This window comes from Pantherophis guttatus, chromosome 5 (genome assembly GCF_059756535.1).
Source record: "Pantherophis guttatus breed Tessera chromosome 5, ASM5975653v1, whole genome shotgun sequence".
Lineage (NCBI taxonomy): Eukaryota > Metazoa > Chordata > Lepidosauria > Squamata > Colubridae > Pantherophis > Pantherophis guttatus.
The window spans coordinates 17,224,684-17,250,754 of NC_142067.1; the positions used below are offsets into that span (position 1 = coordinate 17,224,684).

At 39.8% G+C, this 26,071-nt stretch overlaps 1 protein-coding gene across 1 annotated transcript in view; it reads right to left on the reverse strand.

Moving 5' to 3' along the window:
- Positions 1-3,963: 3,963 nt before the first annotated feature.
- Positions 3,964-26,071, reverse strand: part of MMP20 (matrix metallopeptidase 20) — a 29,168-nt gene continuing 7,060 nt past the window's right edge. The window contains exons 3-10 of the mRNA XM_087894631.1: positions 24,282-24,430; positions 23,009-23,134; positions 21,393-21,553; positions 18,188-18,306; positions 12,214-12,350; positions 9,922-10,078; positions 8,444-8,547; positions 3,964-4,323 (exon numbers count right to left, since the gene is read on the reverse strand). Of these exons, the coding sequence (XP_087750757.1) occupies positions 4,223-4,323; positions 8,444-8,547; positions 9,922-10,078; positions 12,214-12,350; positions 18,188-18,306; positions 21,393-21,553; positions 23,009-23,134; positions 24,282-24,430 (1,054 nt within the window). The 3' untranslated portion in view covers positions 3,964-4,222. The remainder of the gene's footprint in view (positions 4,324-8,443; positions 8,548-9,921; positions 10,079-12,213; positions 12,351-18,187; positions 18,307-21,392; positions 21,554-23,008; positions 23,135-24,281; positions 24,431-26,071) is intronic.

Sequence of the window (26,071 nt, forward strand, 5' to 3'; positions counted from 1 at the left end):
AGAAGGGGGAATATAAGGGTATACACTTTATAATAATAAAAGTAATAACAAGATATAATATGGAATAATTTAATAATGATGGATTATAGCCTAATATAAATGTGTATTATTATTAGAAATACTTAAGTTGATTGAATGTAATAATTATGAACAATTTCATTAGTTTTATTTGTATTAGAATATATGATACCCACACTGTTCATGCATTGATTTGATATATTTTTTAAAAAAATAAAAAACTTTTTTAAAAAAATGTTACTATTTATAATCAAACAATTTACACTGTTTATAACCTAAAACCTGGAAGGAGAAGGTACGAAGGGCTGAGGGATCCGAATACCTCTGTTGGGTGGGAGTAGTTGAATTCTGTTCTGTTGAGTGGATACAGGCTCCAAGTAAAATAATCCTTCTTATAAATTTATTTACATTATAAATTAGCATGACCGATAACCTTCATGTGCTTATGAAGGGGCTTAGCATTGGTCTGCAGTTTTGCTTTCCCTGAAACTGCCTTGAGCAATGTTTTTTATCGCAAGGATCAAGTTGCTACCGCTGCAGACTTTTTAATTGCCTCTGAAGAAAATGGTGAGGTGGCTGTGGGTGAGTTTCATAATTACCTGTTTGAAAGTTTCAATCTTTCCAAATCCAGCTGTGTTAGAACAGGGGTGTCAAACCCAAGGCCCGGGGGACGGATCTTGCCTCTGGGGTACTTAGATCTTGCCCCTGGGGCCACCCTGGAAACAGCAAAGGACTGGCCCACTGTGCTTGTGCCAGCGAAAACAGGCTCCCAAGCTCCGTTTTCGGCTGCCAAGGCCTCCTGCGACCCTCTGCCAGTGAAAACAGAGGACGGGAGGACCGCATGCATGAGCTGGCTATGCCCACCCTGGCCACCCTCCCCTCCATCCCAAGGTCAAACACAACCGTGATGTGGCCCTCAATGAAATCGAATTTGACATCCCTGTGTTAGAATATTATGTCTGTAATTCTTAGTTCAGTTGCTGGGAATTTTAATGCAACCAGCCTGGATTGTGTCAGATTGGAATGGCTGTAAAACAGTGTGATTTATGATAAAGGAAAAAAAGGGAAGAGGAAGGGGGAAATTTAAATTACATTGTACCCATATGGTTCTACACTATATGGCAGATAGTAGCCATGTTAATATAAAGAGGAAAAAATGTGGGAATGCATTCTAATCCACTTTCACTCAGAAAGATTACTGTTTTAACTGGGGGAAATCAAATTAATTATCTATCAATTCTTTGTGGAAAAGAAAGGAGGGAGCCACCATTCCAATGTTCTAATTTCTTTACAGGAAAAGTAAAAAAAAAAATCCAAAATAAACGGTGATAATCCAGGAAATCATGATCTATAAAACAATAGTTTATATACAGTAAAAACACAGCTTTTATGGGATTGTACAGTAGTTCAAAATTGTTCTCTTTCCAAAATAGTTTTTGGCATTGGCCCTATATAAGAACAGTCCCAAATTCACAATTGTCACAAAACTTCTTTGATTGACAGACTTGTTCATAAGGCCTATGTTTTTTCCCCTCTTCATAGCTCTAACCTCTGTCATTATTTTTCAGTGGAGTATTTTCCAGAAGCTAATATTCAGAAACAAACAAACCCATAATTACCACCCTCAAACCAAAACCAAAACAAATTAAAAAGCAAACATGAGATTTGGCCTTTGATATCCATATAGTAACATAAAGTTATTACATATTTAATTTATGCTTGATGCAATTAAAGTAAATCTCATTTAAGGACCATTGCTTTCACTGTGCAGATAGTTTATTCATATAATTTTGTTTGGTTATTTTTGTCTAGTATTGATTATCTATCTACAATAAATAGTTCTAAAATTATCCTCAAATAATTTTTTTCTTCTTCAAATAGAACAATATAAAATACAAAATAGAATATTTAAATCAATTTGTCTGAAATGGCATAGGGTCTCCTGCTCAAGCAGGGGATTGGATTAGAAGACTATAAAACCAAAGACCCTTTCCAATTTTGTTATTCTCTGTTCTGTGATTTGAGAGCAATCAAAGGTAAAGGTAAAGGTTCCCCTCGCACATATGTGCTAGTTGTTCCCAACTCTACGGGGCTCATCTCCGTTTCAAAGCCGGAGAGCCAGTGCTGTCCAAAGACATCTCTGTGGTCATGTGGTTGGCATGACTAAATGCTAAAGGTGCATGGAACGCTGTTACCTTCTCACCAAAGGTGGTCTCTATTTTCTACTTGCATTTTTTACGTGCTTTCAAACTGCTAGGTTGGCAGAAGCTGGGACAAGTAACGGGAGCTCACCCCGTTATGCAGCACTAGGGATTCGAATCGCTAAACTGACAACCTTTCGATCGACAAGCCATTGAGCCACCGTGTCCTCTTGAGAGCAATAATAAGGATTAAATAGTAATGATTACATTCTTAGATACTTTAAACCATGTATAAAAAGTGGCACTTTGATTTCATGGTCATGCCTGCCATTTTGAATTTTTTGACATTCCCCTTGTGGACCACTCGGTCAACATTCATGACTAGTTTGGAAACTTGTACCAGTTTTGAATAAGTAGATTACCTGGTGGGCCCCAAAATGTACAACTATCAAAAACAGCAACAATGTCAGAATTAGGCTTTGAGATTAATCACACAAACCCTTTCCTGCAACAAATAATCCTCCTTGAATATTCTTTTACTCGTGGAAGGAAAAGGAGCACCACTGGAAGGGTTTACGTTTCATCATACACAAAGGCAAGCAAGTACATTGGCTTCAGACAAGAAATGGTATTTGTTCTGTTGGTGCTCAGAAGAAACATAATTTCCTGTTAGAATCAAGAAGCTTACAATCTTCTTAAGATATGAGCATAGCTTTGAAACTATAAAAACAAAGCCCCTCTGATTATAAATTAATTATTTAATTAGCAAACTGACAATATGATAGGTTCTCTTGAGGAATACTTACGCCCTCTACAACTTTCTTGCAGGTAATGAATTAGGGAAGAGCCAGTTTGGTTAGTGGTTAAGGCCAGTGGTGGGATTCAAATAATTTCACAACCGGTTCTCTGCCCTAATGACCGTCTGGGTGGGCGTGGCCATGGTGGGCGTGTCTAGGGAGTGCGACAGGCAGCACTCAGCCTCCTACACCCCCTGGGAGCAAAAACAGGCTGCGGGGGGCACGTCCCCGCCACCCCGTTTTGGGCCTAGGAGGCCTCCCTGAAGCCTCCTGGGAGCGAAAAATGGGCAGTGGAGGAGGGCACACTGCACCCCTGCACACCCTAGTAGGCCTCCCTGCACTTACCTGGGAGCGAAAATGGGGCTTGTGGAGACTCCTGGAAGGGGCGGGGCAGGAAGGGGCGGGGCCAACCAGCAATTTAACTACCGGTTTGCATGAACCAGGCCGAACTGGCTGAATCCCACCACTGGTTAAGGCATCAGACTAGAAATCAGGAGACCATGAGCTTTAGTCCTACCCTAGGCATGGAGCCAGCTGGGTGAACTTGGGCCGGGTCATTGTATCAGCCCTAGGAAAAAGGCAATGACAAACCACTTTGAAATCTTGCCAGGAGAACTGCAGGGAATTGTCCAGGCAATTGCCAACATTCAAAAATTGACTCAAAGCAAAAAAGAAAGAAAAGAAAAAAATGAACTGGGGAAGACTTAAGAGGCTTTGGAAACTGGTGGACATTTTTTTTTTTTTTGGCCACTGTCAGACATTTGAGGGTTGTTGTTACTAATGTCCCCTACTTCTGCCACAAATCATAAATGGTCTTCCACACACTGGCCACATCACATTATCTGAAGGATTGTGTTAATAATACATGCTGTTGATGAGGAATTATCAACATAATCACTTGGGGCTATTTAGAAGAGGCATAGAAGCAAGGGAATGGCATCTAATAAGAAAATATCACTTCTGCATTTTATCTAAATTTATCAGGTAAGGATTTCGAATGACTCATTCATATGATTTGGGTAGGTTCATAACATCCGTGAATTAGGGATTATCAAAGTAACTGATATTCTACTGTGTCGATTTCTTGAATTGCTTATTTTTCTTTTGCTTTCTTTTCTTCACTGGATTTGAGCGATAACACGGTGCTCTATAGTCATTTTTCTGAATATAAAACCAGAGGGACTGCAATTCTTTCTTTCTGGTTGATCACGCCTTGGTTTCTGCATCAGCTGCCTCATTTGTCATCCTCTTTATGGTCACTTTAGATCAGCAGCCCACCCAAGAGCTGGATTTCACAACGTTAACCACATCTTCCTTTTCTCTGTCATATTTATAGGCTTTGGGGCCTGAAAAGAAGTAAATGAATCCTAAAAAAAGAAAAAGAAAAAAAATTGGAAGAGAAGGATTCAAATAAATGTCTATTATTATTAGGCTCTGAATATAGCCAATTTATCATAGATTATACAATACTGGCCGTGGTGAAATCCAAATTTTTTTACTACCGGTTCTGTGGGTGTGGCAAGGGAAGGATACTGCAAAATCTCCATTCCCACCTCACTCCAGGGGAAGGATACTGCAAAATCCTCATTCCTTCCCCACTCCTGGGGGAAGGATACTGCAAAATCTCCATTCCCACCCCACTCTGGGGCCAGCCAGAGGTGGTATTTACCGGTTATCCGAACTACTCAAAATTTCCACTACCGGTTCTTCAGAACCTGTCAGAATCTGCTGGATTTCATCCCTGAATACTGGCCCATGATATTTCTATCTACAAACTCTATTTAGTCTTTTTTAATTTATAAAGGAAAATACAACCGCAAACCAGAAGAATTTAATTATATTAAAGGCATTTTTTGAGTGAGCTCCAGCATATGTCATTTGGAAAACTACTGAAGAAGTGGTTGTTCTCCCTTGGGGAACAGAGTGATTTTGGAGCCTTCTTGTATTGCTTTGTTTTGTTTCGATCTTGTTCTGAATATTTTCATTATGTTGGTTAGTTGTACATTTCTCATTCTCTCTCTCCCTTTCCACATACATAATTGTAGGTCTTTGTAAGTCAGGACACCTATACATTCAATCAATCAATCATCAATCAATCATCAATCAATCCCCACTAGCATGGGCAGTTCTTGGACTTGGAATCCCAACACTAGATAAGAACCAGAATATTACCTTGGGAGTAGGAAATTCATTTTTAAGTCCTCCCCGCACCCTCCCCGGTCAAATAACTAATTCATTGAGTGTGGCCTGTTGACCTACTTACTCTACAGAATCATATCATGAATAAAAGGAGGATGAGGAAAATACATACTTTAGAGTATCGTATTTTTTGGAGTATAAGACGCATCTTTCCCCCCAAAAAAGAGGGTGAAAATCTGGGTGCATCTTATACTCCGAATGTAGCCCCACCCAGCCTCGTAAACAGAGATTTCAGAGGCTGAAAGAAGCCTCTGAAAGAAGCTTCAGAAAAAAGCCTCAGAAACAAAACTTCAGGAAAAAAAGCCTTCAAACAGAGCTTCAGAAAAAAAGCCTCTGAAAGGCTTTTATCTAAAATAATATGGCAAACAACAAAAGAAGAATCAGTAAAGGTTCTAACCAAACTATGCTACACAAGAGAATAACACAATAACCAACAGATCGGAAGAGGTTAATCGATATATCAATACCAAAGAAAGGAGATTGAACAGAATACAGATAGTCCTTCACAGTGGTGGGTTTCAAACTTTTTTACTACCGGTTCTGTGGGTGTGACTTTCTGGGCGTGGCATGGCTTTGTGGGCATGGCTTGGTTAAGGTGACCAGACGTCCCGCTTTTGGCCCCTACAGCTTCCGCTAGGTTAGTTAGCTGCAAAAAGTTCCTGGAACAATTTTTTCCCCCCTAGCTATGCTGAAAACAAAGGCGAAAGCAAAAGTAAAGCTGCAACGTGACAAAATGAGGCAGAGAGAGATTTCTTTCTTTTTCTTTTTCTTCACCAAAAAAGGTAGGTGCAAAAAACTGCAAACAATGGGAAATTTAGGGCAAAAGAGGAGAGTTCAAGATTTTAAAACACAAAAGAAAAAAAGCTCTATTTAACTAGGGAATTGTAATAATTGAGATACTATTAATAATTGTATATTGTGTTGAAAGCAGAAATGGTTAAATTGTGGTTTGCAGGAATATATGGGGGAAATTATTTGGTTTATTATTATTGGTAAATATAATTAATTGATTTGTAAGAAATTGGATTGCATGGAAATAATTGGAATATTCATGTTCATATTGATTAATATACAAAAAAGATAGTTATATAACTAATTGATTTATATTAAAATGTTGAATTTGTATTAAACAACTGTATTACATAATTACATAATTAACCAATGTGAGGATGGATATAAAAATAGATGACAATGGGAAGGGGTATAATATAGAATAGAAGGGAAAAATTGAATTTGATTAAGATTAGAGATGAGGATGAAGGGTAATATTGGTTTTTTAAAAAAATAGATGAGGAATAAATATGGCAAAAAGGAAATATAGAAATTGTAAATTTAATTGAAATGACTAAAAGCTGTTTAAATTTGTGAACCAGCCAAATATTCTGTTCAAAGAAAATACATTGTATGTTTGTATGTGTGTTTCTAATTATTGCTATTTATTCATTTTTGTTCTCTTTTATTCTTTAAAGTTTAACAATTCATTCTTTATCTTAATATCTTTATATTTGCTTGGGGTTGGCTTTCTTCCCTTTCATCTTTTTTATTGTACAGCAATCTTTCTCCTCAAACCTACCACCTCTCTCTTTTCTTTCCTTCTTACTTTCTCTTCCCCCCACCCTCTTTTTCTCCTCCCTACTTCCTCTTCCTTTCTCCTTCTCCTCCTCTCTTCCTCCCTCTCTGACCCTCACTCCTACTCTAATTTCCATTCCTTCATCCCTCTCTATTGCTGTATCCTTTAATGCATATGGAGTACTCAGAGGGCTGAAAAAGTTATTTTTGACTGGTCCTCGCACTTTTGACCAGTCCTCGAACTTACGACTGTCCTCACATTTTACGTTTTTGCCCTATCTTGTCACCATGGTGAAGAGAAGCAGTTGTGAAATGAGTGACATGGTTGTTAAGAATGCTGCACGGGCATAAATGTGAGGATGGTCATAAGTGTGAGGACCAGTCAAAAGTGCGAGGACCTGTCAGAAATGACTTTTTTCAGCCCTCTGGTTAGTCCTTTTGTGCATATGGACTACTTGGAGGGCTGAAAAAGTTATTTTTGACTGGTCCTCGCACTTTTGACCAGTCCTCGAACTTACGACTGTCCTCACATTTTACGTTTTTGCCCTATCTTGTCACCATGGTGAAGAGAAGCAGTTGTGAAATGAGTGACACGGTTGTTAAGAATGCTGCACGGGCATAAATGTGAGGATGGTCATAAGTGTGAGGACCAGTCAAAAGTGTGAGGACCTGTCAGAAATGACTTTTCAGCCCTCTGAGTAGTCCCTATACACATAGCCATGGCCACCCGGTCACATGACCAGCTAGCCACACCCACCCAGTCACATGGCCTCCAAGCCACACCCACACAATAAGCCACGCCCACAATGGTGTCCTTCTTACCAATGTTAAAATCTGTTCACCTTATCCTATACACATAGCCACGCCCACCCAGTCACATGACCAGCTAGCCACACCCACAAAATAAGCCATGCCCACAATGTCCCTCTTTACCAATGTTAAAATCTGGTCACCTTAGGCTTGGTGGGTGTGGCAGGGGAAGGATACTGTAAAATCTCCATTCCCATCCCACTCCAGGGGAAGGATACTGTAAAATCTCCATTCCCTCCCCACTCCAGGGGAAGGTTACTGCAAAATTCCCATTTCCTCCCGATCAGCTGGGATTTGAGAGGCAGAGAACAGATGGGGGCGGGGCCAGTCACAATTTTTACTACTGAGTCTCCGAACTACTCAAAATTTCCGCTACTGGTTCTCCAGAATTGTTCAGAACCTGCTGGAACCCACCTCTGGTCCTTCAGAATAAAAGCCTCTGAAAGAAGCTTCAGAAAAAAATGCCTCCAAACAGAGCTTCAGAAAAAAAGCCTTTTTTCTGAAGCTCTGTTTCAGAGGCTTTCAGAGGCAGAAAAAAAAGTTTTTTTCTGAAACGGAGTTTTAGAAGTTTCAGAAGTTTCAGAGGCAGGGGGAAAAAAAGCAAGGCACAGAGCTTACAACCAAGCAACTTGTTGCTAAAATTCACCTCTGGGAACAGCTGATTGGGGGTATTCCGGAAGGCCGATCCACTCACCCATCAGCTTTTTTCTTATTTTCCTCCCCAAAAACTAAGGTGCGTCTTATACTTTGAAAAATACGGTAAATGTAATAACTAAAGAAAGTATGGTTTGAAAATCAAAAACAGAGATGTCATGAAAAACATCCAGAAAAATTAAATGGCAAGAGCTTTTAACAAGAATGCTTTAAAAACATGCTTGAAACAAATCACATGACAGAGAAAATACTTACCATTAACTTCTACAGCAGCATCTATTCGACCATTAATTCCTGAAAATTCATCCTCAATGGTCTTTGGGAAGTCTTTGTCCATCTTCCGTTTTGTTTCATCATAGCTTGAAAAAAAGGAACATTATAAAGAAGAAGTTCTATGTATAGATGCAGTGTTTTGAAAAAAGTATTACATAAGAGTTGAGGTGAACTTGGAAATTAATTTAGCTGTTATTATTGCAATATCACAGGGTTTAATTAAGTCTTTTTTCTAGCTATGTCTTTGCCTTTTTTTCTAAATATACACACTTTGAATCCAAATGCTGCACAACTTGTGACAATAGCCTCTATGTCAATGGTCATTACCATACCTCCAAGCAGAGAATTATAACAAATATGTATGTGTATATGAAGGAAATATTCACCTTTATCTGTTCTGAGTTGCATAGATCTTAATTCTATTTTCATTAATCTTATTTAGATATGTGGTGCCCTGTATTTGTCCATTCGTGGCACTACCTGTCCATTTCTTTGGACATCATCTTTAATTAAAGTGGAAGATATGTATGACTTGCAAAAGGAACTAAATATATACATCAATATTTGCTTATTAGAGCCAGGCTTTTAAATGCTACTGAATGAAAATCTCATCGATTAAAATCATGTTCCTATGCCATCTTGACATATTTTCTGGCAAGAAATGAACAGGAAAAGTGGATTACCCAGTTCGTAAGTAATTAATCCAGGAAAAATCTAGTTGTCAGGACATTCGGGTTAATGTCAGGGTTCCAAGTAACAGCCCCAATGAAAGAAAACTCCGAGGCTTGAGTTTCCTCAAAGTTACATTTTATTAGAGATGTCATATTGGCACAGCTGGGAAAACCTGAATCTGAAAGCTTCCACGTTTTCCCCACCCAAAGGAAAGTTCAAGTTCCTGCTCAACACCCATAAATCCATCACATGGTCCAGTCAAAACACCGTCCCAACTGGAGATGCCTCCCAGTTCCAGCTCTCCAGGTGCAGGGCAAGATGTCCTTGACTCGCTTAGAAAGGAATGTTATTATGACTATATCATCCATGCTCCATACAATCCCCCTCCCAATTTCCCACAATAGTAAATGTGGGAGGTCTGAAGGCCCAATGTAAAAGATGGCGTCCAGGCCTGATACCAGTTTCAATTTGATTCATGTAAGGAAATCTGTATTTGACATTTATGGGTCTTTCCCATTTGTAAACTGATAAAGAAAGAAGAAATTTCAAGGCACGTCAGGAAAGAAACTATCCTATCACAATGAGAAATGTAAAAGTTATGTAATTAAGAGTACAATCACACCTTTCTCTGTGTTGGCTAAATAGATGCAGGTTATCCCTTTTACTGGCTGAAGCAATATTCAAGTACTATGAACAAGAAAATATTTTCCCCCTTGGTCCCTCGTTCAGCACCAAGGAACAAAATTTCATGATTATTTAAACCCTATTTTTATTAGGAGACAACAAACCTGTAAAATTCATCTTTTACAAAGAAGAGGGTCTTCTTTTCATCTCTCAGGTAGACAGCTGCATCTATGTGTAGCACATTTCTAGAAAATCCAAAATCTGCAATAGACCGAGGAGGACCCTGCATGTGGAAACCATGGGTTGTCCAATAATGAGGACCTGGCAAAAATGAATGAATGAATGAATGAATGAATGAATAAATAAAATGACCTTACATAACCTTGCAATAGTAATTTGAATTTCTAATGTTTAATAGGATATCCTCAGGCACTTCCACACAGAGTTTGCTGCTTCACTGCTCTGGAATCAATTCAAACCTGCCATTGTTTGGTTTTCACAATTTTTGACTCAGTCTGAACAAAACCAAAACTTTCATGGACCTATTGCCAGATGTTAAAAATAGAGTAGCAATTTGGTGTAGATGTTGGTGACCACCTCCTCTTCTAAGCCGCAGTTTCGATTTTTACAAATCTCACACTAAGCAACTTCAAATAATGATGCAGAATAACAATAATAATAGAGTAGAATAATAGATTTGGAAGGGACCTTGGAGGTCTTCTACTCCAACCCCCTGCTTAGGCAGGAAACCCTACACCACTTCAGACAAATGGTTATCCAACCTCTTTTAAAAAATTTCCAGTGTTGGAGCATTCACAACTTCTGGAGGCAAGTTGTTCCACTGATTAATTGTTCTAACTGTCAGGAAATTTCTCCTTAGTTCTAAGTTGCTTCTCTCCTTGATTAGTTTCCACCCATTGCTTCTTGTCCTGCCCTTAGGTGCTTTGGAGAATAGCTTGACTCCCTCTTCTTTGTGGCAGCCCCTGAGATATTGGAAGACTGCTATCATGTCTCCCCTAGTCCTTCTTTTCATTCACCTAGACGTACCCAGTTCCTGCAACTGTTCTTCGTATGTTTTAGCCTCCAGTCCCCTAATCATCATTGTTGTTCTTCTCTGCACTCTTTCTAGAGTCTCCACATCTTTTTTACATTGTGGCAACCAAAACTGGATGCAGTATTCCAAATGTGGCCTTACCAAAGCATTATAAAGTGGTATTAACACTTGACACGATCTTGATTCTATCCCTCTGTTTATGCAGCTTACATTTTGCAATGATACCTTTAATATCATCAAACCACAACCTCTGCCTAGTCCAGCTCCTTGGGAAAGACTCGCTAAGCGGACAAAAATATCAAGTCCAGCCTAAGCATCTAGCTGACTGTGTGGCCAAACATAGTAGTAAAAGGGCATGAAAACAGCTTGACTGTTTCCTTGCAGTTGTTTCATTACTCAACTTAGTAACACCATCAAAGCTAGAAGGGAGTTGGCCTTGCTCTCAGTTTATACACAAAAAGCTTGCTCTGTCAAATTTGGTGGAGGTACTGTTTTCTTCTTCATAGTTCCTTGATTAGGCTGTTGTTTACTGCTCAATTGTTTGTCTGAGTTGCTAGTTCCTTAATTGGGGTATTCTTTACTGCTTGATTAACAGTCTAGTTAACACTCTTAACACTCTAGTGCAGAGGTGTCAAACTCAATTTCATTGAGGGCTACATCAGGGTTGTGTTTGACCTCGGGGGGCCAAGTTGGCATGGCTGGGGTGGGTGTGGCCAGCTTGATGTCCTGCAGGCTGCACACAGCCCTCCCGGGCTCCATTTTCGGCTGTGATGGCCTCCTGCAGCCCTTTGCCAGTGAAAACACAGCCCAAGAGGGCTGCATGTGGCCCTCCTCGCCTCTGTTTTCACTGGCAGAGGACTGCAGGAGGCCATTGCAGCTCTACCATTTCCACTGGTAGAGGCACAGCGCTGTTTCTAGGGTGGCCCATTGGATCAGATCTAAACACCCAGTGGGCCGGATCCAGCCTATGGGGCCTTAAATTTGACACCCCTGACCTAGTGTTAATTTTGGGGTTAATCTGGGTGGTGATTGCTGCAAAAGAGCAGTCTTCATCGTTATTGACACTTTTTCTCCAGAATCTCCTTCAAAATTATGTAGCATCTGGTGATTGACTAAATTGAACACAATCCATCAAGGAAATGCAATGCCTCGTGCTTGCGATTGAAAAAGAGCAACTGCTAGTAGAAATTTTCTTTTATCTCTGCACCCACTGTACTGCTGGTACAGGCCCGGTAATTATATATGGGGCAGAAGCACAGTTAATAGCAGTCTTTCACGCAAGACTGATTTTAAGGTAAACTAGAACCTTGGTTAAAGGTTACCATTACACAAATGATGAATACGCATTCACCGATCGAGTTTCCTAAGAAAACAACTCCGAATGTTTTCAAAACTGACCGACCCTTGAAAAAAAAAGCAATGCCTCTCTCAGCTATTTCATAGGCTGCATCCACATTTGACATGAGCTGAGGGAAAGAGCTGGTAATGCTGAGTGGTTGCACATGGCTTGTGAGTTGAGCCTGCCTTCTCCAGAAGTACCTGTTGAGAGGGAGAAATAAAAGGAGAAGAAAAGAGGATGTTTATGGCATGGCAAACATACCCTGGGACTTTTGAGAGGACATGGTAATGAGCTTGCAAAATGACTCTACGGCAGGGGTGTCAAACTCAAGGCCCGTGGGCTGGATCCGGCCCACAGGGTGCTTAGATCTGGCCCATGGGGTCACCCTGGAAACAGTGAAGGACTGGCCCATGGTACCTCTGCCAGTGAAAACGGATCTTCGGAGGGCCATATGTGGCCTTCACGAGCTCTGTTTTCGCTGGCAGAGGGTTGCAGGAGGCTGTCACAGCTGGAAACAGAGCTCAGGAGCCTGTTTTTGCTGACAGAGCGCTCAGACCACCACAGGTGCCCCCAACATGAGTGACATTGAGCTGGCCATGTCCCCTGCCTCCCCCAAGGTCAAACACAACCCTGATGCGGTCCTCAATGAAATCCAGTTTGACACCCCTGCTCTATGGGAAGCTTGCTTATTCATAAAATAGGTGCTATGTTGAGTTTGATCAATCAGAAATACACATTTAACACCTAGCTAAATGCCTGCCCCAACTTGCAAATTAGGTGCATCCAAAGCCAATGTGAAAGAGGCAACCATGCATTTCAAGTTCTGCCCCCCCACCCTTTATGCACAAGGCTAGCTGGGTGAATTTGGGCCAGTCATTCTGTGTCAGCACCAGGAAGAAGGAGGCAATGGCAAACCACTTCTAAAAATGTTACCGAGGAAACTGCATGAGGTCAACATCCACCCCTCATATCTATTAAAAATTGAGGAAAAATAAGAAGTCTGGAAAGGAACTTTCTGGGAGGATATGGTGTTCATAAGCAATGGGTTGCCTACCCTTTATTTTGAAGGAAGTTTTAACACTGGGAAGCTAGGATTTCTATTCACTGGTAGAAGATAAGTCCGACGAATATTTTTGGTTGCAAAGCAGATCCCAAAACGAAATAAAAGCAAGCAAAACCAACAAAAACAAAGAAGTTCTAATTCTAATTTGGTTGTATTAAGGCAGAATTTTATATCTATTGCCTTGGGTTTAAAAAGAGGGGTAGAAAATTAGAGAGAGATGAAAAATAACAAAAAGATTCAGGTAAAAGTAACTTCCTTGCCTCTGCCCCCAAGACCTTGATTGAAATTCAGAGAAAAATGGGGGTTGGGATTGTTTTCTCTTTATTTTCCTAGTGTTACACCATACTCATCCACCCACATCTCCACACACACGCAAAAATGATCATGGTATCAGCTAGAAACTGAACATTTTGCTGGACCAGAGACACCAAAAACAATAATTTATAATCTTCTACCCATTTATTTAGACTATTGCAATTTGCCTTGTGCTGCGCTTGAACATGTCACAAAGCTGCAGAAGGCCTAGAACAGGGGTGTCAAATTCTAGGCCCGGATCCGGCCCGCGGGGTCCCTAAATGTGGCCCGTGGCGCTGGCCTGGAAATAGCAATGGACCGGCCCACGTGGGTATGTGTGCCCCCCGGCCTGTTTTCAGCCCGGACGGCCTCTTGCAGCACTCTGCCAGCAAAAATGGGCCCCTGGGGGCCCCACGCGCAGCCCTCCACATCCCATTTTGGCCAGCAAAGTGCTGCAGGAGACCATCCAGGCTGCTCCCCCCCCGACCCACGAGGAGAACTACAGTGCTGATCCGGCCCTCAAAGAAATCCTGTGTGACACCCCTGGTCTAGAATGTGTTGACCCATTTGCTGACCGGCATCGAATGACACTTGTCCTGCAGGACCCAGCCCTGACTGATAATAGACTTCTGAGCCAAGGGACTGCTGCTTATCTATAAAAACCTCTATGTTACCCGATTATGGATGTTGGTTCTACCAATCCAGTGGAAAGACCTCAAAGAAGATACTATATGGATTATAAATTTAAAGTCATTGTCTTTTCTTTTTTTTTATTTAGATATAATGGAAAATATAGACATATATTTTTAAGCAGTGTGGGCAGTGAATCAAAGATGTTAAGAAATGTTGTGTATGGCAATTTTGTATGATAGTGGGTGAATAAGCTAGTTAGTAGATTGACTAGTCTAAGAAAAGGGATTTTTAAGTGTTATACTTGGGGGAGTGGAGGAAATGGATAGAGTGGAACAAATGTTAAACTAGATTTTATGGGGAAGGCCGCTTTGAAATGTTATAGTAATATATATAGAAGATTAAATGTTAAAGTAGGACTTATCGTATAGTTTTAAAGTGGAGAAGTTATTCTACAATGTCATAGTATAATGTCTTTTTTTTTTTTCCTTTCTTTTCTCTTTTTTGATATGTATGGATAAAGGGGGATGTTATAATATTAATAATATTTTTAGTAAGTAAAGGTCAATATCTAGAGGAGGGAGTAAGTAATCTGTTATGAATTAGGGTTTTTTTTTGTTATGAAGAAGTCACAGGGGGGATGGGTGGGGAGGGGGGGTTAGGGAGGGGGAGGGAGAGGGGGAAAAAAGGGGGAAAAATTTGTATTTGAAAACTTTTTCAATAAAAAAAAACAAAAACAAAAAAAAACCTCTATGAATTGTCTTCTTCAGGTAGAAACTATCTGCCCTACACAATCTAGTAAGGAGAAGATGCTCCAGGATCCAGCCTGATAGAGATTGGGGGCTCAGGCCCAGAGAATGATATTCTCAGCAATAGCCCCCTCTCTCTGGATCCATTTACCTGCCCAAGATAGATATGCTGATGGCCTTTTGCAGAATGGTGAAAACAATACTCTTTAGGGTAAGGTGACCAGATTTTAACATTGGTAAAGAGGGACATTGTGGGTGTGGCTTATTTTGTGGGCGTGGCTAGCTGGTCATGTGACTGGGTGGGCGTGGCTATGTGTATAGGATAAGGTGAACAGATTTTAACATTGGTAAGAAGGACACCATTGTGGGCGTGGCTTATTGTGTGGGTGTGGCTTGGAGGCCATGTGACTGGGTGGGCGTGGCTAGCTGGTCATGTGACCGGGTGGCCATGGCTATGTGTATAGGGACTACTCAGAGGGCTGAAAAGTCATTTCTGACAGGTCCTCACACTTTTGACTGGTCCTCACACTTATGACCATCCTCACATTTATGCCTGTGCAGCATTCTTAACAACCATGTCACTCATTTCACAACTGCTTCTCTTCACCATGGTGACAAGATAGGGCAAAAACGTAAAATGTGAGGACAGTCGTAAGTTCGAGGACTGGTCAAAAGTGTGAGGACCAGTCAAAAATAACTTTTTCAGCCCTCTGAGTAGTCCATATGCACAAAAGGACTAACCAGAGGGCTGAAAAAAGTCATTTCTGACAGGTCCTCGCACTTTTGACTGGTCTTCACACTTATGACCATCCTCACATTTATGCCCGTGCAGCATTCTTAACAACCATGTCACTCATTTCACAACTGCTTCTCTTCACCATGATGACAAGATAGGGCAAAAACGTAAAATGTGAGGACAGTTGTAAGTTCGAGGACTGGACAAAAGTGCGAGGATCAGTCAAAAATAACTTTTTCAGCCCTCTGAGTAGTCCATATGCATTAAAGGAAACAACAATAGAGAGGGATGAAGGAAGGGAAGGGAAATTAGAGTAGGAGTGAGGGTAAGAGAGGGAGGAAGAGAGGAGGAGAAGGAGAAAGGAAGAGGAAGTAGGGAGGAGAAGAAGAGGGGGAGGAAGAGAAAGTAAGAAGGAAAGAAAAGAGAGAGGTGGTAGGTTTGAGGAGAAAGATTGCTGTACAATAAAAAAGATGAAAGGGAAGAAAGCCAACCCCAAGCAAATATAAAGATATTAAGATAAAGAATGAATTGTTAAACTTTAAAGAATAAAAGAGAACAAATATGAATAAATAACAATAATTAGAAACACACATACAAACATACAATGTATTTTCTTTGAACAGAATATTTGGCTGGTTCACAAATTTAAACAGCTTTTAGTCACTTCAATTAAATTTACAATTTCTATATTTCCTTTTTGCCATATTTATTCCTCATCTATTTTTTAAAAAAACCAATATTATCCTTCATCCTCATCTCTAATCTTAATCAAATTCAATTTTTCCCTTCTATTCTATATTATACCCCTTCCCATTGTCATCTATTTTTATATCCATCCTCACATTGGTTAATTATGTAATTATGTAATACAGTTGTTTAATACAAATTCAACATTTGAAAAAAAGAGCCTTGATAGTACAGTGGTTTAGTGCACCCTGTCATTAACACAGCTGCCTGCAATTTTTGCTGGTTCGAATCTCTCCAAGGCTCAAGGTTGACTCAGCCTTCCATCCTTTCTAAGGTAGGTGAAATGAGGACCCAGTTTGTGGGGGCAATAAGCTGACTTTTGTATAAAATATACAAAAGAATGAAGGCTATTGCTTAACGCATTGTAAGCCGCCCTGAGTCTCCGGAGAAGGGTGGCATATAAATCAAATTTAAAAAAAATAAAATAAAAAACATTTTAATATAAATTAATTAGTTATATAACTATCTTTTTTGTATATTAATCAATATGAACATGAATATTCCAATTATTTCCATGCAATCCAATTTCTTACAAATCAATTAATTATATTTACAATAATAATAAACCAAATAATTTCCCCCATATATTCCTCCAAACCACAACTTAACCATTTCTGCTTTCAACACTATATACAATTATTAATAGTATCTCAATTATTACAATTCCCTAGTTAAATAGAGCTTTTTTTCTTTTGTGTTTTAAAATCTTGAACTCTCCTCTTTTGCCCTAATTTTCCCATTGTTTGCAGTTTTTTGCACCTACCTTTTTTGGTGAAGAAAAAGAAAAAGAAAGAAATCTCTCTCTGCCTCATTTTGTCACGTTGCAGCTTTACTTTCGCTTTCGCCTTTGTTTTCAGCATAGCTAGGGGGAAAAAAATTACTCCAGGAACTTTTTGCAGTTAATTAACCTAGCGGAAGCTGTAGGGGCTGTTTTTTCTATTTTTGCAGGCATGGGTCTACTCATTTTTTTTTAACACTGATCAGCTGTAGGTCGGCCCTTTGAAGCCCCGCGGCAAGAGTTTAAACACTTTTTTTTCCCTCTAGCCATCAGCGGGGACTCAGGAGGCAGAATGAAAAATCGGGACTTTTTTAAAACGCCGCGGGACGCGGGACAAATTGCTCAAAAGCGGGACTGTCCTGCCAAAAGCGGGACGTCTGGTCACCTTACTTTAGGGGGGATATATTCTGTAACAACAGTTTTTAGTTACAAGTTTTTATTAATAGCATTGATTGTTTTGTAAGTGCTTGATTTTGTATTTTATTGATGTTTTACTTAAGCTGCCTAGAACAGTGGTGGGATTTAGCCGGTTCTCTCCGGATCGCGCGAACTGGTAGCGGCGACTACGGGAGGCTCCGCTCACCCGCCAGGACATGCACACATTCGCATTTGTGAACCAGTAAGGAAGGTAAGTGAATCTCACTTCTGGCCTAGAAGTGTGAGAATAGGCAGCACAGAAAAAAATCTTTATATGAGTCATTGTATAACCCTCTCCTTTTTCTCTACTAGACACTATAGACGTCAGGCCTAATGGCAAAATCATTGAGTCATTCCAGAGCAGGAAGCAAAAAGAGGGGATTTTTAGATGGGTTTTTTCCCCCTCAGAATCAAGAGTTGTGTGGGAAACAATCTTGTCAAAGGGGTTGTTTCCTTTATTCCCAAAAAGGGAAATTGAACCTAAATGGCTATATTTGGTACTTATAGCTAGAAACTGCTTCCTAAAAAAACAAACAAACAAACAAGTAGTGTATTCCTCTTCTAGAAATAAAACTGATAATATTCTACTGTCACTGGGACCTTGGATAAAGAAAGACACTTACCTGTCTTTGAAGAAAAGTAACTCTTTCCCCAGCATTGTCACAGCATCGAATGAAAATTTGGAGTCGCAATGATCTGGATTGTATGGGGTTGGTAGTTTGGGAAAAGGTTGACGTGAAACCTGAGGCTTTCGGGATCCAAATTCCCTTGGCCCTAGAAGATGACACAGATTCTCTTTGAATTAGGAGTGAAAACTCATTGTTAGACTAGTATGTAGCTGATATGTGTATTGCTTACACTTTCATATTTGTGATCCTTCAAATTTAGATAGATGGGTGGATGGATGGATAAAAGATAGATAGATGATAGATAGATAGATAGATAGATAGATAGATAGATAGATAGATAGATAGATAGAGGGATGGAGGGATGGGTGAGAGATAGAATTTATATTAAATTATATATCAATATATCGAACCTATATGTTAATCTCTTGAATTGTCAAGAGATTGCCAAATGGATTTAGCAATTTTCTCATTTAATAGCATAAATCTGAAAGAAAATTCCAGCATTTTTGCACAAAATTAGTGAATAGAATAGAATAGCATAGCATAGCATAGCATAGCATAGCATAGCATAGCATAGCATAGCATAGCATAGCATAGCATAGCATAGCATAGAATAGAATAGAATAGAATAGAATAGAATAGAATAGAATAGAATAGAATAGAATAGAATAGAATAGAATAGAATTCTTTATTGGCCAAGTATGATTGGACACACAAGGAATTTGTCTTTGGTGCATATGCTCTCAGTGTACATAAAAAGACAAGATACACTCGTCAAGAATCATAGGTACAACACTTAACGATAGTCATAGGGTACAAATAAGCAATCAAATCATACTAGGAAACAATATCAATATAAATTGTAAGGCTACAAGCAACAAAGTTACAATCATGCAGTCATAAGTGGGAGGAGATGGGTGATAGGAATGATGAGAAGACTAATAGTAATAGTAATGCAGACTTAGTGAATAGTTTGACAGTGTTGAGGGAATTATTTGTTTAGCAGGGTGATGGCGTTCGGGAAAAAACTGTTCTTATGTCTAGTTGTTCTGATGTGCAGTGCACTATAGCATTGTTTTGAGGGTAGGAGTTGAAACAATTTATATCCAGGATGCGAGATGTCTGTAAATATTTTCACAGCCCTCTTTTTGACTTGTGCAGTATACAGGTCCTCAATGGAAGGCAGTTCCATTGTTCCATAGTTCTTGGGACTGTTATCATTGGATTTTGAAATTTCAGGTTTTATTTGATTTCTTAAATTGCTCTCCAAAAGTTATCAGTGCCTACTATTCTAATTATTTGGGAGACAGTTTCACTGAAAATTTTGGGATATTTCTAGAAATGCATGCTCCAGTTTAAGATTGTAAAACTATAGTTAAATGATGAATGGCTTTTGAGTCTGATTTGATCCTTTAGTATTACTTCTGAATAGCTCTGATTAAAAAAAAGTGCAAAATCCAGTTCCATTAGTCAGACTGAAATATATTTCAAGCCAGGCTAAATCTCTTCAGTTCCAGAATGTATGGCAAAATGTATACTTGATAAGGGATGTTAATTGTTAACACTATTTATAGGAGGGGGAAAAATGAAAACAGTGTTTCAACAGGAGCTCTGCAGTAGTTGTAATCTGAATCCCCAGAACTGTGGTTGGATGTCCATGGAGTTATAGAAAAGAAAGTCAAAATGGCGGCCATGATGATATGATCAAAGGTGTACCTGCGGCACATATAAAAAATAGATGAGTTTTAATCACACTATTCTGGCCATCATTTTTATCTTTTAACCATACCTTCCAAATGTGTCTGGAGATCTTTGTAATAGCTGGAGCCCCCTTGGATGCAATTGCTGAAAATCTTAAGAGCAGAGTTTTTCACCATTTTAAAACATGAATCATGTACGAAGGGGGGGGGAAATCAAGTTTAGACCATAATAGAGAATCTTTCCCCAAACTCCTGAGGAAATTAAAATGAAACAAAAATGTTCTGCCCATTTTCCCAAATCACCTCACATATCGTGGGTCTCAGGTTGCCAAATGGAACCTCTTGCTTCCAAAACAATATGTCAGAAAGTAAATATTTAAACCATTGCAACATGAGCATGTTAAGTGAGTGCATTATGGGATTTTTAAAAGCATAATAATAATAATAATAGAAAAGGTGGCCTGGAGAAGAAGTTGAAAGACTGTTTAGCATAGAGTGGTTAATAAATGCACATATCTGGCTGAATTTGAGCTAGGAAGTTGGTTGAACTCATCCAATTGTGCTTTTTGAACAGCCATAATTTAGTATGGAGTCATTGATGTGCCCAGAGCTTGGCTGTGTCAGGGTTCCAATTCACACCCCCAGTGAAAGAAAACTCCGAGGCTTGAGTTTCCTCAAAGTTCCATTTTGTTAGAGATGTCATATTGGCACATCTGGGAAACCTGAATCTGAAAGCTTCCAGGTTTTCCCCACCCAAAGGAAAGTTCAAGTCCCTGCCCAAAACCCACAAGTCTATCACATGGTCCAATCCAAGCACCATCCCTACTGGAGATGCCTCCCAGTTCCAACCATCCAGGTGCAGGGCAAGATGGCCTTGACTTTCTGAGAAAGGAATGTTATTATGACTATATATTATCCTGGCTCCATACAATCCCCCCTCCCAGTTTCCCACAGTAGTAAATGTGGTAGGCCTGAAGTTCCAACGAAAAAGATGGCTTCCAGGCCTGACAGGCTGCTTTCTTCCAGATGTTTCATTACCAAGCTAGGTAACATCATCAGTGTTAGTAGGGAATGGAGTTTGCTCTCATTTTATGTATTATTATCTTGCCCTGTCAGTCTTGGTGGGAATGATCATGGTAGTTCCTTGGGCTATTGTTTAGGGGACTGTAAAACAAGCTAACAGTAAACAACAGCCCAAGGGCCCCACAGTTCAACCCTGAATTAAAAGTATTCTCTTCTAAAGTTTAGTTTGATGACATCAGGTAATGATTAGTAGGGGCTAATTAACCATAGCCAGATTAGAGAATTTATCTCAACTAATATTAATACATCCTACTTTTTAAAATGGAGATAGCACTGCATAAATATAGAGTGCAAATGTTTTGCATCAATTACTAAAAGAAAAAAAAGGACTAGTTGTAAGGAAGTAAATAAATTAAATTTAAAGAATTTAAAATGTTAAGAAGGAAACTTAAAAAGAAAAAACACTATGTATTACCATATAATGCCTGAATCCCTTTCACATCATCTTTGGGGAGTCGGAAACCAAAGGGATGTTGATATTTGTAGGTTGGATACATCAAAGACGACGGATCGGTAGAATGGGCCAGGCCCAATGCGTGACCAAATTCATGAGCAGCAACAGTGAATAAGTTGAATCCTATATAATAACAAAATACAATGTTAATATTAATAATAACTATAGCTTTGTTGGATTTCTTGCTACTGATTGTGATAACTAGCGATCACTTGAGTTAAGTGCTAAGGACCAAAAGTCATAACTTTATTGTCCTATAATAGTTTGGTGATACAGATTCCAGCTACAATATTCTGCAGTATATGTGTGATAAAACAAAATGATTTGAACATGATGCCATTGTGCAAATAAAGGTGGATGGTGGGACTATATAGTAAATATGAAAACAGATATTTCCCCTCTTTTTGGAACAGCTGAGTTAACTCTAATTAATTAATTACTTTTCATTTAGAGCTTTCCTTCTATGCTTAGCATGATTGACTGCCGACAACAACAGCAATTTAAGACTTCAAATTTACAAAAGAGAATGAAATTCTATGCTATTTTTCACAGGAATTTCTCATTCTTCGAAAAAAAGCAACTAAGAAGGATATTTATATCCTTCTTTTGCTGCTGCAAAATCAAGCATTGTTAAGTCATTGTTACCAATTTTTTTTTTTAAAAAAAAGAATATTTGTAGCTCAGGGTTGAAATGAGGGGTCCTGGGTGGTCTCCGAGCTTGGATGTCACCTAGTTTGGGTAATGAAATGTCTGCAAGAAAACAACCAAGCTCAGAGACCACCCAGGAGCTCAATGTTCATGTAACTTAGTTGTTTTTTTCATAAAATGTAGCTCTTGAGACTTTTTATACATGAAATGCAAGCCAATATGTTAAGGGGATTGCTAAACCCCATTCACCTATAAGCAATTGATAGTCCTGATCTTCCAAGGGTCGGGAAGTATCTAGAAATCAAGGAAGAACTAACCTATTGAATCTGTTGAAAAGCAAACTTTATTCCAGTTGAACTAAACTCTGTGCATTGCAATACGTTAACAGTGGTGGGATTCAACCGGTTCGCACCACTTTGGCTGAACCGGTTGTTAAATTGCTGACTGGCCCCTCCCCTCCTCTTCCAGAAGTCCCCACGCAGCCCATTTTGGCTCCCAGGTAAGTGCAGGGAGGCCTAGTAGGGCCAAAAAGGGGTGCAGGGGTGTGTGGCACAGCCCGCCCGTGGCCTGTTTTTGCTCCCAGGAGGCTACAGGGAGGCCTACTAGGCCCAAAATGGGGCGCGGTGGGGGCAGCATCCCCCGTGGCCCATTTTTGCTCTTGGGGGGGCAGGAGGGGGGGCGAGTGCTGCCTGTCACACACCCCTGGCCATGCCCACCATGCCCACACCCACCCAGCCAGTCATTAGGGCAGAGAACCGGTTGTTAAATTATTTGAATCCCACCACTGAATACATAGTTGGTTACCTGTGACTTAAGAATCAAGATACATCGTTTTTCAGTTCACTTGCCTATTTATTTATACAGAGGATTGGTTTTGAACAAATTGCCTTTTCAAAGTATTTTCAGATTAGCGTATCGTTTTATGCCTACCGTTCATCCCCATCGTCCATTTCTCTGCATTGTCAAAATGAGTGTCTCCACCCAGCCCTTCCCCGGGTGCAAAAGCGTGGGCTAAGGTGCCTCGTGGCCCATCAAATGGGTAGGAGTCCCCGTGGTCTATCAGAATATAAAAACAAAATGGAACCTTTGGTTAAAAAGAGAGTTAAAATATACTCCAAACTGCATGTTTTTCTATTCTTAGTATGCTAGAATTCTATAAATGGAAGAGGTTCCATGGAACTTGGCAATGACTGTAGAATTGCTACCAAATAAACCAGTGACTCGATACAAAGACCAAATAGCCATTTCTTTTTAAGCCAATCCTTGATAAATTAGGATGAAGTTGGCTTGCGGTACTTCTGCCTGTGAAAATGGGCTCCTGAGCTCCGTTTTCAGCTGCCACGGCCTCCTGCAACCCTTTGACAGTGAAAATGGAGCTTGGGAGGGCCGCATGCCCCCCCCAGGTCAAACACAACCCTGATGCAGTCCTCAGTGAAATCGAGTTTGATACCACTAAGCTTTTGGCTAAGAAACATAAGTGCCTTTTCCTTTCCTTTTGCCAAACTGATATGTATTTACCACTCTTTAAATATCAGAAGAAATACAGCGCATCATGTTTTTTTTTTTTTGCAACAGATGAAAGTGTTTCCTAAAAGATACCCCATGTTCACCTCATCCATACTCCCATGGGGGGCGGGTCTTCCAATCCAAAAGGGCTTAGAAGTTTAATAGTGTTATTTTGAAATTTTATTTATTTATTTATTTATTTATTTTATTTTATTAAACTTGTATGCTGCCCTCTCTCCCAAAGGACTCAGGGCGGCTCACAATGATAAAAAAACACATAAAATTCAGTATTCAAATATAAAAACCAATAAAATCCCCTTTAAAAAACCCCTTCAGTCCAATCCGGCCAGGCCAAATAGCCATGTTTTGAGATCACGGCGGAAAGAGCGAAGGTCAGGGGCCATCCAGAGCTCCAGGGGGAGCTGATTCCACAGAGTAGGCGCGCCCACAGAGAAGGCCCACTCCCTGGGAGTCGCCAGCCGACACTGTCTGGCCGACGGGACCCCAAGGAGGCCCTCCCTGTGAGAGCGCACCGGGCGATGGGGAGCTGTCACTGGCCGCAGATACCCCGGGCCTTAGGTACTCCGGGCCTAAGTCATGCTCTTTCCTCAGCTCTTTCCCAATATAAACTTAGCCTGTTAAGCATAAAGGCAAATATTTGAAATTCAATATGACAGATATTACTAACGTCAGTTACCTCCGTTTTCAAATGATATCATGATATCTGCTTCTCCTGTTTTTGCCTTGATGAAGCTCAAGGGGGCAGCAGCACTCCATGTTCTCAGACCCATCTCCACAGCTTTGTCAACTTCTGCCTGAGTTAGGCTAGAGGTGTATTTTTTTATTCTGTGGAGAAGAAGGCACATGTAGGAGATGACCAGGCTGAGCCCGAAGGAGGGGTAAAACATGTCATCAAACTCGAGTCCCTTTGCGCCCACAAGAGATCTAAGTCCAGCCCACCTTGAATTCCATTTACTCTTATCTACCACCAATTCACTTTGACCTTTAGTAGTTCAGATTCTTGTAAAGTGCTTAAGCTTAAACCTACCGTATTTTTTGGAGTATAAGACGCACCTTAGTTTTGGGGGAGGAAAATTTTTAAAAAGCTGATTGGCGGATGGATCAGCCTCCCAGAAGGCTGGTATGGGAAAATATTTGTAAAATTCTTTAAAACTTTTTAATAAAAAAATAAAATAAAAAAAAAAGCCTCTTTAAAAAAGATTGCGCGGCTCAGCTGGGCATGGGGGGGGGATTTTTGCTACTGGTTCTCCAAACCACCCGCCTCCATTGCTATCGGATCGGGCGATCCGGTCCGAACCAGGAGCATTTCACCCTTGATATCAAGGCATTGTTTTTCTTTAGAAGTGCAAATTCTTGAGGTTTTCAGAATTCATCATCAGGCATGAGGATAGCAAAAAGAAAGGAAAGAGAAGAAAAAACTCTTATTTTCATTTATGGAACACAGATTTACAGGTACTCCTCGACTTACAACAGTTTGTTTAATGATTGTTCAAAGTTATAGCAGCACTGAAAAAAGTGATTTATGACTGTTTTATGACCAGGGTCACCTTTTGCGACCTTCTGACAAGCAGCAAAGTCAATGGGAAAGCCAGCTTCACTTAACTGCACTACTAACTTAACAACTGCAGTGATTCACTAACGGGGCAAAATTCACTCAACAGCTGTTTTGTTTATCAACAGAAATTGTGGGCTCAATTGTGGTCGTAAATTGAGGATTACCTGTATTGTTTATTTTGAAAAGAAATTGGATGATAAAAAAAAAAATCTATGGAAAAAATATTGTATGGGAATACTTTAAATTTAATAGATGGAAAACCCCATAAACAGGAGTTTATAGTTTAAACTATATAATTGTTTATGATAGTTTGCAGTCATAGTTTCAAGCAACCTGTAGATGGTGCTCCAGTTATGTGTGAGTTATTTGTTGAATCAGTCATTCTGATAGTGTTGATCTGAAGAAAATTGAATGTAATGCACACTCAAGTGAAACAAATACACTCAGGATGGAGTTAGTAAAGGTTAAATGCTCTCATGCGGAGATCATAAATTGTAGGAACAGTCCACCTATAGGCTTGTCAATGGATCTTGAGGAACAGAAAAAAACTATTATTTCTTCTTTTTCAGTTTTTGTCTATATTTTTTTAAATGCAACTTCTACCAGATACAGATATTACTGCTTTATGTGTTTATTAGACAAACTGGATGCCATTTAATCTGGACATCCATCAAATTTGGCTCGCTTCCTCTCAAACTCTACCAGAATCACACTCAGACTTCAATGTTCCACATCCAAGAATGAATAACAGTATAACAGGGTTTGAAGGGACCTTGGAGGTCTTCTAGTCCAATCCCCTACTCATGAGTGAGGTTCTTAGATTCAGTTTCCACTCTAAGATAGCCACTTCTCTTTTCCTTTGGTGGGGAAATTCAACATTTGCAACATACAGCCTTTTTGGAAGACCTAAG